This window comes from Globicephala melas, chromosome 18 (genome assembly GCF_963455315.2).
Source record: "Globicephala melas chromosome 18, mGloMel1.2, whole genome shotgun sequence".
In the NCBI taxonomy this organism is placed as follows: Eukaryota; Metazoa; Chordata; class Mammalia; order Artiodactyla; family Delphinidae; genus Globicephala; species Globicephala melas.
The window spans coordinates 2,157,570-2,173,534 of NC_083331.1; the positions used below are offsets into that span (position 1 = coordinate 2,157,570).

The 15,965-nt window shown below is 40.4% G+C and overlaps 1 protein-coding gene across 12 annotated transcripts in view; it reads right to left on the reverse strand.

Moving 5' to 3' along the window:
- LOC115866801 (uncharacterized) overlaps positions 1-15,965 on the reverse strand; it is a 290,768-nt gene that overhangs the window by 127,489 nt on the left and 147,314 nt on the right. For 2 of the 12 annotated variants that reach the window (XM_060288182.1, XM_060288179.1), the window contains one exon: positions 1,336-1,913. The exons of the other annotated variants lie outside the window; for them this stretch is intronic. In XM_060288182.1, the coding sequence (XP_060144165.1) occupies positions 1,882-1,913 (32 nt within the window). In that variant the 3' untranslated portion in view covers positions 1,336-1,881. Of the gene's footprint in view, positions 1-1,335; positions 1,914-15,965 lie in introns of those variants that run through there. 12 annotated transcript variants of the gene reach the window in all.

Sequence of the window (15,965 nt, forward strand, 5' to 3'; positions counted from 1 at the left end):
CTCAGATACCCTTCGAGTTGTCCTGTTTGTCCTGATGCTTCATCGCCACATAACAGCCTTCCTGACATTGAAATGGGTTTATGGTCAACAGGAGAACACCGAGGCCTTGCGCTGAGCGCCAGTCCAGTTCATAGCAGCACAAAGGACTAGCTGACAGCTCCAGGCCAGCTCCTGGACGCCAGGGCTGCCTTCCTCTCCCTCAGCCCCCAGATTTGGCCGATGCAGACAGAGGAGGCCACTGGACACACTCCACGCTCCTCAGACGCTCCGCGTGGGGACATTTCACTGTTGCTCGCCGGGGCTGAGATTACTGAGAGGACACGAACCTCATCCATCCCAGGAGATTTGCTGGGTTCTTTGATATGACGGTAGCTGCCCGGTAGCCTGGAAGATTCTGCACAGGACACACCAGCCAACTGGAACAGAGGCAGTTATCAGAAAGGAAGAAAAATTAGTCCTCAGAATGAGTCTTGAAACCAGGGGCCTAGATTAGAAAACCAGACGAGGAGTCCAGTCGGGTGGTCTTGGGAAGCCAGGTGACCTTCTCTCAGCTCCGTCAAGGGCTGACGATCTTGCAGTTGGCACCAACAGAACAGTGTTCGCTAGAGCGTGCGTTTCCCCAGGGCTCAACAAGGGCCAAAGACCGACGGTGATTCTCTGCAACAACTCTGGCTAATGCTTGGGTTTTAGACTCTTCTTAGCGTCAAAGGCAAGGTTTGGACAAACGTTGCAGTTGCGGTGTCCCTAACTGAGAATTGCGCTGGACTTGGTGTGCACGAAGGCTTATCTCAGCTGTCCCTTCTGGGAGTTTTATAAATAAACCTCATTTTGGAGGTTTTTGTGTAATTTTTTCCATGCAAACATGATCAATTGGAGTGTAGATAACTGTAAGTGTTTGCAAATCTCTAACACATATCCTGAATACACAGGCTAAGTGTGTATGAGGTATAGGTGCAAACCTGACGTCTGTGTAGGAAAGAATGATCTGACGGTGCCCAGACTGTTTGGGGAATGTCCGGCTCATTTATCTCAACAGGAGGAGGCAGATTTTGTGTCCCTTTATGAGGACACATTTTTTTGAGTCAATTTAAAACAGACAAAGTGTCCCTGAAGTGAACAAGTTAACCATTGTGGTCAGCGTAGCTCCAATATTAGCGTTTTTTGGGACTGGCTAACTCGTGTTGATAGGGTTGTAATGACCTCAGCGGAAATGTTTTGATAATGTGGAGGTTAAAGTTCACTTTGTAGAAGACTGAAGGTTGATATTGATGTGAGGGAAACTTAAGAACTAAAAGGCACCCGTAAAAAGACCGTCTAGTCTCCAAAGTGTGTATAAGAGCAGCTAGCCGGTGGGGTTGTCAGATGCAGCAGACAGGTACTCAGAGAAGCCCCTGTGCGCTGGGAAAATGTGCAGGAGAGCTTTGTGAGTCCTTCAGTAGGAAAAGGAGAGAGACCCCAGGGGATAAAAATATAGGATGATGATAAGGGAAATCGTATTAGGGTCCTAAAGGGGGCCATAATGTACTAATGGGTAAGGTTAGTAGTGGAGCAAAAGCACAGAAGAGTGCGTGGGCCAATCAGAAATAGTCTGATTCCATTGTCTTGGGTGGAAGGCGTCTGCTTCTGTAGTCAGTGGCTTCTGGAGAATTCCAAAGAACCCTTAGTTTAGGGTCTTTCAAAGGATGGGACGTCTAGTGTCAAGGAGAAGTGCTGCGTGTTGGTTAACAGGATACACACCTTCACTTTGACTGGTAAGTCCGTTATTCAGAGAGCATCTTCCCTCAACGCTCACGGGCAGCTTCTCTGATGCTTCTACAGACATGCTGAAATGTTTCCATGAGCGGGTGGGCGTGCAGACAGCACCAGCAAGACCTCCTACGACTAGCTCACCAGCATCAGGCCGATCCCTGCTCCTGTGGATAATATGGTGAAATGTCTTAATTTCATTCTATTCTACCATCGCTGTCTTTTTAGGTGATCATACAGCATTTCAAGGTTTTTAAATTTGCCATTTATCTCATAGGAGTGCTTGGATAGGTCAGGAGATCTCTTGGTTTCTAAATCAGGTTGAAATGAGGGACATACCCCACATCCTACCCACTATCAACATGAATGTACATATTTTATCTTTTGTCAGGGAATTAACCATCTGAATTGATTTCATTTCTGTGACAAGGTTTTATTTTAGGGGTAAATTCAAAAGTATCTTGTTTGGCAATTTTCTGTTTTACTTGTTCTGTGTGATTTGTTAACAAACAATTAAATCGCCGTCATCCGAAGGCGTCTCCGGGCAGTTTGTGTAGAGTTCCCAAATCTGGGTCGCTCCCGGAGAAAACTACACAGTCGTGGAGTCTTTGACTTCATGTAAAGGAAGGAGGAGGGATGGGTTTGACAATGATGTGTGAAGGACAAAGCAGTGATGTTTTATAGGAAAATGAAAAGTGGTGAGCACTTCTTTTTCTTCTTGTCAATAGACAAGATTTGCGTAGGAATCCCACTTCGGTAGTTATGGGTACTCAGTGACTTACTTCCCACGCATATGTGCTCGTCTCTAACTGCAAGATTTAAGAAAAGGATGAGACTCAGGAAGGATATAAGGGAGTTCTCGGCACATATAGTAAAGAAAGGTAGACCCAGGATGACCAGGGTGGAATTTTAAGACACAGAATGGCTACATTACCATCTTAACGAACAGAGGCCCAGAAGTTAATATAGAGGAAGAAAAAATAGGACTGGCTTTATTATCCTGGTGACAAATATCACGCATGTGAGTTTGTGTCAGAGCTGTGGGACATCTAAACGTGGTAACTAATCTCTGGTTTGCTTGTTTGATATTTTCTTTCAAAATCTCTGGTGGGCTTCATCTTTTCCCGAAGTACAACAAGGGTATATCTTAAGAGACCCACAGACTCACTTCTCTGAAAGACAGGAAGATAGAAAAAAAGCTGTGGATCTGGAGAGGAGAGAAGCTTCGGTCAGCAGTTGTGAGGTGGGCACGTGCACGGGATCTCAGAAGACAAGGAGGCTCCCTTCCCAAGTCCCTGTGCCAGCTTTGGCGCTCACCATCCCTTCAGAGCTCACTCCAATTTTCTCACCACCACGCAGTCCCAATTTTCAGGTAAGAGATGCAACCACCATTGGTTTAGGCTTTTGTGAGAGCCTGCAATCTTTTACCAGTGTTTTCATGGAGAAATGATTCCAAGTTCCAAATATAAGACTTCTTCGAAGCTTCTGGAAATGAACCCCAGGAACTTCTAGCCTCCTTCAGCTTAGCTTAGAGGCTAAGCGGCGTGGCTCTTCTGCTTGTTTTATCTCGTGGCCAAGAGGAAGTCACCCGTGTGGAGGAATAACAGTCAGCCTTAGTGACAGTTATCTTACGATTTCTAGGGCTAAAAGAAGAAAGATTTTCAAACCTGAATTTTGGGGAGCGTTTTCATTTGTTTTAGATCTATGAGAGGTAGACTGATCAGAGACTATATGTCTCACAAGCAGGGTTTAAAATGTTGCATTTCAAGAAAAGTTGACAAGAAACATTCACATTTTCCCTGCCTGTTTTAAAACATCATTATGTGCTCTTGTGATTTATGGCCTCTCTTGTCATTCTGGCACCTACAATGGATAAGATCATTAAAAACTTTTTTTAAAGCTTTTATTTATCAGAGCCATGGAAAAACGACATTCCTATTAGCTTTCGTTGGAAAAGTTAGCAAAGCATGTTGTAACTCATTCCAGGTAATAGCTTTCTTTTGTATAGCTATTACCCAGACCTATCTAAAGAAACAGTTGAATGCGAATTATTTCAAAATCAGAATAGTCTCTGTAAAATTTGAAATGCACTATGCGCCTCAGGTGCTGACAGCGAAGCCTATGCCAAGCATTTGATCCACGGATACCCGTTTTCCAAGTTCTCCAGATCCTTAGATGTGCATCTCTTCCATTTTTTTCTGTGGCCAATTTTCAAATAGGGGATCGGGAAACAGTTTAGAGATCATAAATCACACTGATCGTTGGGAAATAAAAAGGGTTCCTTTGCTTCTTCAGATGTGGTTCCACACAGTTTTACAAACCTTTGAGCTAAATCAGAAATCCAGACGCAAAATTATGGTGCGTACATATATCACGTCTGTGACGTTCCACGGAGGAACGTGGGGCTGGAAGACCTGACCAGGCTATAAGCTGGCATAAAAAAGCTCAGGTCAACACTGCAGAAAACAATGGAGAAGAGTTTAAAAGTGAGTGTGGTTCCACTGCTGTGTATATATCTCACTAAGTGACTAATTCAGCCAAAATATAGCATTCACTGCACGCGATCATATTAAAGAACTATTGTATTTGCAACCTACTCATTAAACGGACCTGGTAATAGTTTCATTTTTACTTTAAAAAATTCCAGTCTTTCTGATAGGACTAGTGACTGCCTCCCCTTTATTTTTACGTGTCTTTATATTCTCCCAGTGTTCTTTAAATAATAAAAATGAGTTACTTTTCTAATCATAAAAATACATTTAAAAATGCCTACGCTGTCTTAGAGACACTCTTCACATCTTCCTGTCTTCTCGGCTGCTCTGCTCACGTCGGCGTCTTCTCCCTTGACCTTCCTCTAGCACGTTTTTGGGTGTTTTGGTCGTGTGTACTCCTCACTTGCTATACGTTGCTTTCCTTCCCAATGAGGCTGCAGGAGGCTTGACCGTGGGGATAATTCATGTGCTTTGCTGCTTCTCAAAGTGGCGACGCAACGTTAGCACAAAGATGATAATGATGCCCTTTAAGATTGCTTTTTTTAGGGCTTCCCTGGTGGCGCAGTGGTTAAGAATCCGCCTGCCAATGAAGGGGATACGGGTTCGAGCCCTGGTCCGGGAAGATCCCACATGCCATGAGGCAACTAAGCCCGTGAGTCACAGCTGCTGAGCCCGTGCTCTAGAGCCCGTGAGCCACAGCTACCGAGCCCACGTGCCACCACTACCGAAGCCCACGTGCCTCGAGCCCACGCTCCGCGGCAAGAGAGGCCACCGCAACGAGAAGCCCGCGCACCGTGACGAAGAGTAGCCCCCGCTCAACACAACTAGAGAAAAGCCTGCGCACAGCAACGAAGACCCAACACAGCCAAAAATGAATAAGTAAAATAAATAAATTTGTATAAAAAAAGAACAAACTAATCCCAAAGTTAACAGAAGGAGGAATATAATAAATATCAGAGCATAAATAAAAAGAAATAGAGAATAGAAAAACAATAGAAAAATCAACAAAACTGAGATTTTTTAAAGATAAAGTTGATAAACAGCTAGACTAAGAAAAAAAGACAACAAAATCAGAAATGAAAGAGCAGACATTACAACATATGACAGAAATAAAAAGAATCATAAAGGACTATTATGAACAATTATGAGCCAACAAATTAGATAACCCAGAAGAAATGGATACATTTCTAGAAACGTACAACCTATCAAGACGGAATCAAGAAGAGATAGCCTAAGTAGACCAATAACAAACAAGGAGATTGAATCAATCATCAAAAGACCTTCCAACAAAACGGAAACAAAGACAACAGACAAACAAAAACCTTCCAACAAAGGAAAACCCAGGACCAGATGGCTTCACAGGTGAATTCTCCCAAACGTCAAATAAGAACCAACAGCTACTCTTCTTAAACTCTTTCAAAGAGTAGGAGAGCACTCCCAAACTCATTTTATCAGGCCAGCAAGGGTTCACCCCAAAAAATCACGTATAATAATGTTGGTAGGAGCTTTATTTCTCTTAGCTAAAAATCTGGAAACAACCTCAAATTTCAGCAACAATTTCAGTAATCAAATTGTGTGTGTGGGGGGGGGGGTGTTAAAATTTACTTTTGAAGAATTGATTTTATTCTGAGAACGGATTTAGATTTATAGAAAACTTGAGAAGATGGTAACGTGAATTCTCACATACCCAGCACCCACTTTCCCCTATTGCATCTTACATTGGTATAGTCCATATGTTACAACGAAGGAACAAATATAGCATTATATAGTTTAGAAACTTCATAGTTTGTTACGATCTTCTTAATTTTTACCTAACGTTCTTCTGTTCAGGACCCATCTGGGACACTATAGTACATGGAGTCATTACAGCTCCTTTGGTTTCTCTGAGTTGTGATAGTTTTTCAGTCTTTCCTTGTTTTTGATGACCTTGACCACTTTAAGATGTATTTTGTAGGCTGTCCTTCTGTTGGAATGCATCTGATGCTTTTCTCAAAATGAGGCAGCAGTTATAGGTTTGGGGGAGGAAGATCGCCTAAGTAAAGTGCTATCTCATTGCCCCCGATCAACATACACACTGTCAACATGATTTATCACTGTTGACACTGACCTTGATCACCTGGCTGAGGTCAGGTTGTCAGGTTTCTCCACTGCAGAGTTACTCTTTTATTCCCCTTTTTCACACTTGACCCTTTAAAAGGCAGTCACTCTGCACAGCGCACACTAAGGAGTGAGGAGTTATGCTTCCTCTCCTTGAGGATAAGGTAAATTCCAGTATTTTTATATAATGGAATATTCAGCAAGAAAAAAGGAAAAAAACACACTACTGATAAAAAGAACAATGTGGTCGAATTTCAAAAAATATTATGACACATGAAACAAGCCAGGCAGAGAAGTGTACCTCCTGTAGGATTCATTTATATGAAACTCAAGAATAGACAAAAATAATCTATGGCCACTGAAATCAGAAGGATGATTGCCTCCAGGGAGGGGGCCTGATCATAAAAGGGGCACCAGGCAATTCTCGGAGGTGATGAAAAGTTCCATGTCCTGATTGGGATGCATTCATTTGTAAAAGTACAGTTAACTGTAAACTTAAGGTGTTGATTTCACTTATGTAAACAATACGTTAACTGAATTATTACACTTAAAAAGAGTCTTTTGCATTTATTATCAAATAAGTAATTAATGGTCTTGGTAAAAGCAGCTTCAGTACAACTGCTGGTGCAGAAGATTTCGTGGATCTTTTTTAATCAATACTTTTTTAATTGAAGTACAGTCGATTTACAGTGTTGTGTTGATTTCTGCTGTATAGCAAAGCGATTCAGTTATATATATATTAATTCTTTTTTTATATTCTTTGCCATTATGGTTTATCATAGGATATTGAAGATAGTTCTCTGTGCCACACAGTAGGACCTTGTTGTTTATTCATTCTATATATAAAAGTTTACATCTGCTCACCCCAGCCTCCCACTCCATCCCTCCCCCAAGATTGCCTGAATCGTAAATTTCCCTAAAAGACCTGCAATAATAGAAGGGAGTGAGTGAAAGAACATTACTTATTCAAGAAAGATCACTAATTAAACTCGAGAAATTAGAAAAGGAAGACAGAGGACTAAAGATTTACAAAGGAAAATAAACTGCATGAGCGTACAGTAAGAGTGCTGATCTCATAAAGGAACTAAAAATAGAGTTTACAGAGTATCCAACTGCCACGGCAATCCAACTGAGGGGAAAATTTAAGGAGATGGCTGACGCTCTTGCAGCAGGCTTACCTCTAGACCACAGACCAGCAATTTTAGTCTGTCTTACATCTCTTTATAGTGATCTCTGGAAGTTTGCTAAGCCCTTGGAACTTAAGCCCTAGTAAGAAATAATCCCTTAAATTTTAAGACTTTTCAAGGACACACACACAGGTACTAAAGAGCTGTAATTTTAAAAGCATGTGTAAAAGAACATGTAAAATAATAGAGTGTATAACACAGAAGAGTCAGCACAGTTCTCACATGATTGTCTAGTGAGCTGGTGGCTGCATTTTATTTTGTCTGTGTAATTTGAGAAAATCTCTAGAATATTAATAAGAGAACAGAGAAGATCATTAAAAGAGTAGAGGGGAAAAAAACTTCTCTGAGAATAAATTTGGAAAATTATCCATCATGCCGTAACAGAGAAATTCTTTCTGTTGGAATACAAAAAGAAAATACTCTGCATAAGAAATCAGAACTCTCAGAAGAACTATTTAACCTCTCCTGGAGCTCTGGGTAGAAACAGTATCTTAGAGAAGACACAAAGGCACTTACCATAAAGGAAAAAAGAACGAGAAATAGGACCTTTACTTTGTATATTTGTCCTCGGGTGGGAAAGGAATCAAGATTCTTAAACAAATGTTTTTCCAGAATCTTTATATTAAATCTAGAACTATAAAAATAATAGCTCAAAACTGGGAGTTTAAAGCTCAGATATTTTAAAATCTTCTTCGTCAAAAAAAAACGTTTTTTCTAGGACTATTATTATTAAAGCAAGAGCCAGACTCTGAAAGACTAAATTAAATGGAAAGGGTTGTTAAAATATGTACATGCAGGCAATCACAGATTCCAGTGAAAAACAGAGAGAATATGGATTTTAATTACATCGAGTTTAATTAAATCCTCCTTCCAGCACATACTTTTTTCGGCACTCATTCATTCTACAAACATTTACTGAGGACAGATACTGTTCTGGGTACTTGGTTTTCAGAGATGAACAAACAAAATCTGCTGTCAAATAACTCACTGTCTGCATTTTTTCTGGATTTATTTTTTTTTGAAATAGTATTATTTCAAGACTGGGAGATGGATAAGATCTTCTCTTAGAATTCCTTCTAATCACATAATTTTGTTAAACATCTTGTTGCCAACTCAAGAGATCAGCATCACTAACTCATCTACATTGGTAAGAGCTTAAATAAATATATAGTTATTGTTGGGCTTTGAGAAAGAATATTGGATTACATACCTAGGGAGCTAAAGCCAACATAAAGGAACATTTATGTCTCTGTTCTCCTATGGCATGGGGTTTTGATTCCAAAGAACTCCTAAGCTTAAGTTATTTATTTAAGCATTTCTCCACTATCACAACATCAACTGGTTATTGCATTCTATGTGCCTATGATTCTTTCACTATTAGATGCATAAGTATTTTAAGATGTTTCAAGATAAACCTGATGTATTTGGGTAACTGAATGGTTACTCAGGTAACTGAGGTTGGTTCTCTCTGTATCTCCAACTCCATCTCTAGAGATAGAGGCAGAGAGAGAAATCTCCAATCAGGAAATGGCAGTGGAGCCTTTTTAGTCCATGAAACCAGGTAATAATTTTTGTTGTAGATACTGATTTTAACCGATTGCTTTTAACTACGAATACCAGTTCTAATGTACGAAGTACAAGTTCTAAGTGGAGAATAGGGAAATCGGTGAATCAGATCTTTCCATGAGACTCAAGGATTGAATTTTGTCTTGATTCTTTCTGAATCTGCCATTCTTATTTTAGCTGAAGTTGTTTTACCTTGAGTGGAATTGAACTGGGCGCGCTTAAGACATTTTCCGGCACCATAATTTAGGATTCATTGAAATTCTTTACTTTGTTTTCTTAAATTGTTTCCAAAAATAACTTCAGAGGCCATTAGGTAAAATCAACAAGAATATTCAACAAAGAAATAATTGCCCCGAGTTCTTATGGCCCGGCTGCGTGGGGCGGGGGCAGGTTTACACACACACACACACACACACACACACACACACACACACACACACTCCACATAGCTGAAAATGCTTCAGTGATTGGTCATTGCTATCAAATAACAGAAAACAGCTGCACTTAGTAAAGTAACAACTGGACTGCAATTGTAACCCTAGCTTTTCATTTGATACTTGGTTGGGGGGATGGGAACCTTCCACCACATATGATACAAAAATATGACCAGCGCCATGATTACAAAATTAGTGAAGCGGTGAAATCGGGCACTTGCCGGTTTTTCGTCTTGCAGTCTCTTCCCTCTGCCCCTTTTGGTCCCATATCGTTTTCCCAAGGTGACGTCAACAAGTATCTCCCCCGGGCACGTGGCCTATCACTTAGGAGGTACTCATATTTGGTTAAGAAAATGCATAAGTGATCTTTTTAAATGCTCATTATTAACATCTCTAGGAAGTTTAACAACTTTCAGCTTAGAATTGAGGCAGCTAGAGCAAAAGTGTCATCGGCAGGATCACACAAGCTGACGTTCCTTCACTGCATGTAGAGTCTGGGGCTGACTCGGTTGGTTGAGTTCGGGTGCTCAGACGAGGGTTCCAGAGCCTTGCCCACCTCTCCTCCCTGACTGCCCCAGCTGCTATTCTCTGACCACACTTCAGCCAGCTTCATACCCTCCTTTCACCTCGTGGTGCTTGAAAACACAACACCCATCCCAACAGCTGGAAGAGAATTTCCAGTGAGGGTTCTGATGGCCAGTCCGTGTGGCACACCATTCCCTGGACACGGCACGGCTGCCCTGCAATGGACAGCATTCCCCCCCAGATGCTGTCTCCCGGCAACCATGGTTACTACCTGAGATTCACTCACTCGCATGGGACCGAAAACTATCTTAAAGCAAGTAATGCAAATAAGAGAACTGATTGGATATCAGATCTAAGGGTATGCTGAACACCGAAGCCTCAAGAAAGACAGGGGTGCGTCTGCACTGCAAAAGCCCAGGAACCAAGGGCTTACATGTTTCCAAGAGCCTTTCCACGTTTTGCCAGGTCTGTTTTCATAGCAGCTGAATTCTCTGTTACGGCAAACTGCCCTTTTCTTGTAGTGGGAATCACGGAAACATGGGGAAAGCCCAGGGATAACCACCATGGTAAATTCTCACACCACCCACGAGGGTAAACACTGTTGAAACTTCTAACACCATAGATTAATTTTACTTGTTTTTAAACATTGTATAAATGGAAATCGTATAGAATGCCCTCTTATGTGTCTGCTTCTCTCAGTAAATATTATGCTTTTGGGATTCTTCCGTGCTATCGCTGTTAGTTGTAATGTATTTGTTCCCATCGCCATATAGTATTAACTTGTCTGAATATAAAAATATTCTTTCCTTTGTTCCATTGTTGATGAAAATTTGGGATTGTTTCCCATTTGGGGCAAATAACACTTTGATGAACTTTCCTCAGGGGAAGTTCACACATAGGTACACCTTTCTTTGGATATATGCCTAGGTGTGCAATTCCAGGTGAAGAGTGTTTAGCTTTACTGGACAATGCCACCCGGTTTTCTAAAGTGGTTTTATCAGTTTATGCTCTCCCCAGCTGTGAATGAGAACTTCAGTTCCTTCACTTCCTTGCATACTACTTCAGGTTTTGTTTTGTTTGGTCTGTTTGTTAATTCTGGTAGGTAGGGTTATCTCATTGAAGTCTGGTGTGCGTTAGGTCACAGTTAACGAAGAAATCTTTTTATTTGCTTATTATCATCTCGCTGTATCACCTACATTTACTGATTTTATTTAGCTATACTAGTTTTTTTTAAATAATGTTTGTCTACTATGTTTTCTATCCATTCTCTTATTTTTCCTTTAACGTTACATATAGGGTGTGTACCCTTCAACTGAAGGACTTAAGGCTATGTAAGTAACGTGTAGTTGTTTTTCTGTCCAGACTGGTAGTCTTTGTTTTTTAATTGGAGAATTTAGGCCATTTACATTTACTGATATATTTGGGTCTATAGCTCACGTTTTACTGTTTGATTCATATTTTCCCCATGTGTTCTTTGTTTCTATTCTTTCTTCTTATCTTCTTTTGGATTAATTGATAATTTTTTCGAATACTGACTTGCATTATTTTTACCATTTGTATTGATTACCACAAAGATTAAAACCTGATTTTTAAATTTATCTTAGAACAATATAATCAGTAATTTTACTGATGTATATTTAGTTATAATTTGTTTTATTATAACAAATACTGCATATACATTGGTTATAATATACTAATGTGTAATAGGTACTTTGCTTCCCACACAACTCTTTATTCCTGGGAACTTTTAAAAATTACATATAGCTTCTTCTCACCCTAATGTTGTCATACATCTTAGTGTTTTATATACTTTAAGTCATCATACTAGATGATAGGTGACATTTTTATTGTTTTACCGTGTTTGTATTTTCTCATATGTTTCCACTTTTTGTTACTCTTCATTCTTTTTTGCATTTTCACGTCTCCATCTAGAGGGACTTTTGATCTTTCTGAATGGCTCCCATTTAGGTTTAGTTTAAAGCAGCTCTAGATGAAAAGAATTATTTTGATTTTTGTTCACCATAACCTATATCCTTTTTACTTTTTTCTTTCTATTTTACACCTGTCTTTTAGTCTTGAAAATGTTTGCTAGCTTATTTTCTAGTTCAGTCAGTCTCTTCTGCTCCGCTCTCGCTGTTGGGAAGCCTGTCTTTTTTTTTTAACATCTTTATTGAAGTATAATTGCTTTACAATGGTGTGTTAGTTTCTGCTTTATAACAAAGTGAATCAGTTATACATATACATATGTTCCCATATCTCTTCCCTCTTGCGTCTCCCTCCCTCCCACCCTCCCTATCCCACCCCTCTAGGTGGTCACAAAGCACCGAGCTGATCTGCCTGTGCTACGCGGCTGGGAAGCCTGTCTTTTGACTTCTGAATTCCAATTTTACATTTTTCAATTATAGGATTCTTACTATTATTTTGTGAATTCTACATCGTGTCATCTCCATTCTTGAACATGTTAATCATGGTTGTTTAAGATCTGTTTATCATACTTTCATTAATTGGGTTATTTGTAAGCTAACACTATTTTTTACTCTTTTCAGCTTTTTTGGTGTGACTGTTAATTTCTTATTGAGAATTAGATTCTACCTAATCTAAGGAAGATTGTTATCCTCCTCCAGAAAGGTTACAATATACCCTCTGGTGGTGAGATTCAGTCAGGGTGCATCATTTTCATCTAATTTAGGACCAAGACGACTGTGAGCTGGGTTGGGTGTTACTGCAGGCTCCATCTCCATCCTTCACTTATTCCTAGAACCTTTCTCCCCAGCTGGCCCACCTCAAGGCCTGGAGTGTCTAACAGAACCTTTCTGCTTCACGGTGCTTGAATACCATTGTTTTTATCTCCAGACATTTTCAGGAAATTCTATTATGTTTTTCAGTGGCTTTACGCTGAGCCTCTTATCTTCTTAAGAATTCAGTAAATGCCTCTAGGCAAAAAAACATAAACTATAATACATCTCTAGGTCTCTTCTGTCACTGGGAATTTAGCTTCTCACATCCCAGCTGTTTTGAAGTCCCAAACTCCAGTTTCTTTGTCTCCAGTCCTCCGGAACTGCCAGATGCTCTGTTGGTGCCTTATAGAAGCATTTCTCTGCCTGCAGCTTTGGTTCTCGCCTCTGGACAAATTGAAAAATGCCCAGACAACAGTGACTCTGGGGAAGGTCTTATGTACCTCAGAGGTCTCCTCTCCAGGACCTTGATCCTTCCATTTCTCATCGCCCTGACAGCTCTCCAGTGTACTCAAATGGTTTCATCCAGTTTTCCTGTTTGTCCTCAAGCTGGAGTATTGGTCTGCTGCAAGCTCCTTCATAATAAATGGAAGCAGAAGTGTCAAGGCACATTTGATAAATAAAAATGTGTACTTCTTGCATCCATTACTGTTGTTAATAGGTTACCGTCTTTAATTCCAAGGAACTAAAGCTTCTACACCATTTCATTAGACAAGAGTAAGTGCAATCCGGCAATCAGCTACTCTCTAAATCACCCAGAAGTGTTGGTCAGAGTCAACCAGCAGCAAAACATCCTTGTCTTTTACAGACGTCGTTATATTTGGGGTTAGACACTAACTTTTAGTAAGACGCACGGCTTACCTCAAATGCAATAGCTTCCTGTGATCACCTCATTAGGTCACCAGAACTGCTATGAAAAATGAAGTTCAGCCTGTTTGTTTGTTCACTTTTCACATGGTAAATTTTGGACCATCTACAAAGTCAGATGTGTAATCTTTGCACGTTTCAAATACATTTCATGCCATTTTTATCAATGTGAAATATGCAGTTTTCAGTCAAAATATACTAATCCCATACTGCTCTATTTATCTATATTTAAAACTTTCTATTCTTTACAGACACACGGAAGAGACCTCGTGCCCTTCATCTCACATTCCAAAAGATTTCTGAGTGTAAAGATGGTTCTATTCCATCAGGGATGAACACATAAAATATATAAATAGGAAAATATTTTCCATGTTATATTTTACCTAACGTGTGTTCACATAGTATTAAACGTTTCTCTTTGGTATAACTGGTCTTATCACTTTGAGAATTTATGCAAATGTCATTGAATGAATTCAGGTGCTTGAAGCTCTATTTTAAGGCAACCATGTGATATAGCTGGCTTAGTAAAATGTGGTTTTAGTATGAAAAAGTAGAAGTCGCATGCCAGGACGAGAGAAGTGCTGAGCCTGCTTTATTCTGTTGTGGTCAGGACTCACCTTGATTTTGGTGTCCTTTTTAAACCTCTCTCAAGGGCAACATCAATGACAAGATAGTATATCGTGTCCCTAGGACAGGGAATGACTCTTAAACCATGTTTGCGTGGAATAGTTCACAGGACCAAAAAGAAGCTAGTACATGTCAAGGGACAAATTTTCCAATATTGGGACATCTCTGACATGGAAGCATAAGAGGCATTCTTGGTCTTTAGGAAGACGAGAGGCTCAGGGTCAAAGGGTGAGCAGGACTGACTTGAGATTTATATGAAGAAGAACTTTTTAATAATTGGAGCAATACTGTGGTGGGTAAATTAATGCAGGAAGTAGAAAAGCATAAAGCACTAAAGATGTCCAGTGATTTCTTGGGGATGGCATCAAGGGGAGAGTCTAGGTGATTTCTAAAATTTCTTCCAACTCTAAAACTATAAGACCCAGCAATGTCATATAAAGTCAGATCTCTGCTTTCCTTTCCCATTTAATAACTTCACATTTATTTACATGGAACATCAAAATTGGTTTTTCTTTCTTTCGTAATTTGGGGGAAGGATTGGAAATTTGAAGAAGAATAAGCTCTCTGCACAAAATTTTATCATGATGTAGTATTTAGCTCAAATTTCTGCTGTCTGGTCATTTCTATAATCATCAGTAGTAAAGGACACAGGACTCATGGCTAAGATCTTAAATCAAGCGAGGTTTCTGCCACCTGAAAACCAGGACAGCCTTTCCTCCTGTTTCCCTCAGATTCTCCTTCTGAGACGTCACCAGAAGCATGTTTAACACTCATATTTGTACCAACATCTGTTCAGGAGGATCCAGGAGTTATCTAAAACATCAGAAGATTTCTGTCCCGTGCTCCCCACATCTGTCTGAGCCCTCACCAGAACTACCTGTAATGTCCATATTTCTACCCAGTGGTCCCCCTAGGGCAATCCGCGTTTCTCTCTACCTTGCACCTCAAAACCCTTCCAGCCTCTACCCATTACCCAATCCCAAGACCGATTCCACATTTTTAGCTGTTTGTTACAGCAGTATCCTACTTCCCGGTACCAGAATCTATGTTAGTGTCTCGGGGCTGCCGTAAGTAAGTACCACAAATTAGGTGGCTTAAAACCACAGAAATGTATTCTCTCACGGTGCTGAAGGCCAGAGTCTGACCTTCCCCAAGGGGGTCCTAGGGAGGATCTGTTCCATGCTCTTGGGTGGCAGATCCTCAGCTTGTAGCTGCATCCCTCCACTGTCACGTGGCCCTCTTCCCCGCGTGTCTCTGTCTCAGTGCATCTCTTCCAGAAAGACACCAGTTACTGAACTGAGGACCACTTAATCCAGTATGACCTCATCTTAACTAATTGTATCTGCAAAAATCCTATTTCTCACATAAGGTCACATTTGGTGGAGACACTATTCAACCCACTACACGGGTTCTGTGTTCTTTGTGGGCTGTAGTGTGTCTGATCATCCTTATAGTTCCAGAATTAGCAGTGGCCGGCACTTGAAGGAAGGAAGGAAGGAAGGAAGGAAAGGGGAGAGAAAGGGAGGGAGGGAGAGGATGTTCTCAGTCACTAACTCTGTCAATTGGGACCAGTTTAAACCTCAAAGTTGAGATGAATACATTAAATAATGCCCACTTCATCGGAGCATGATTTAAGATTGAGCCTCGAATTTTGATCCTCCTGTTTCGCCACATAACTGTTTCCCATTA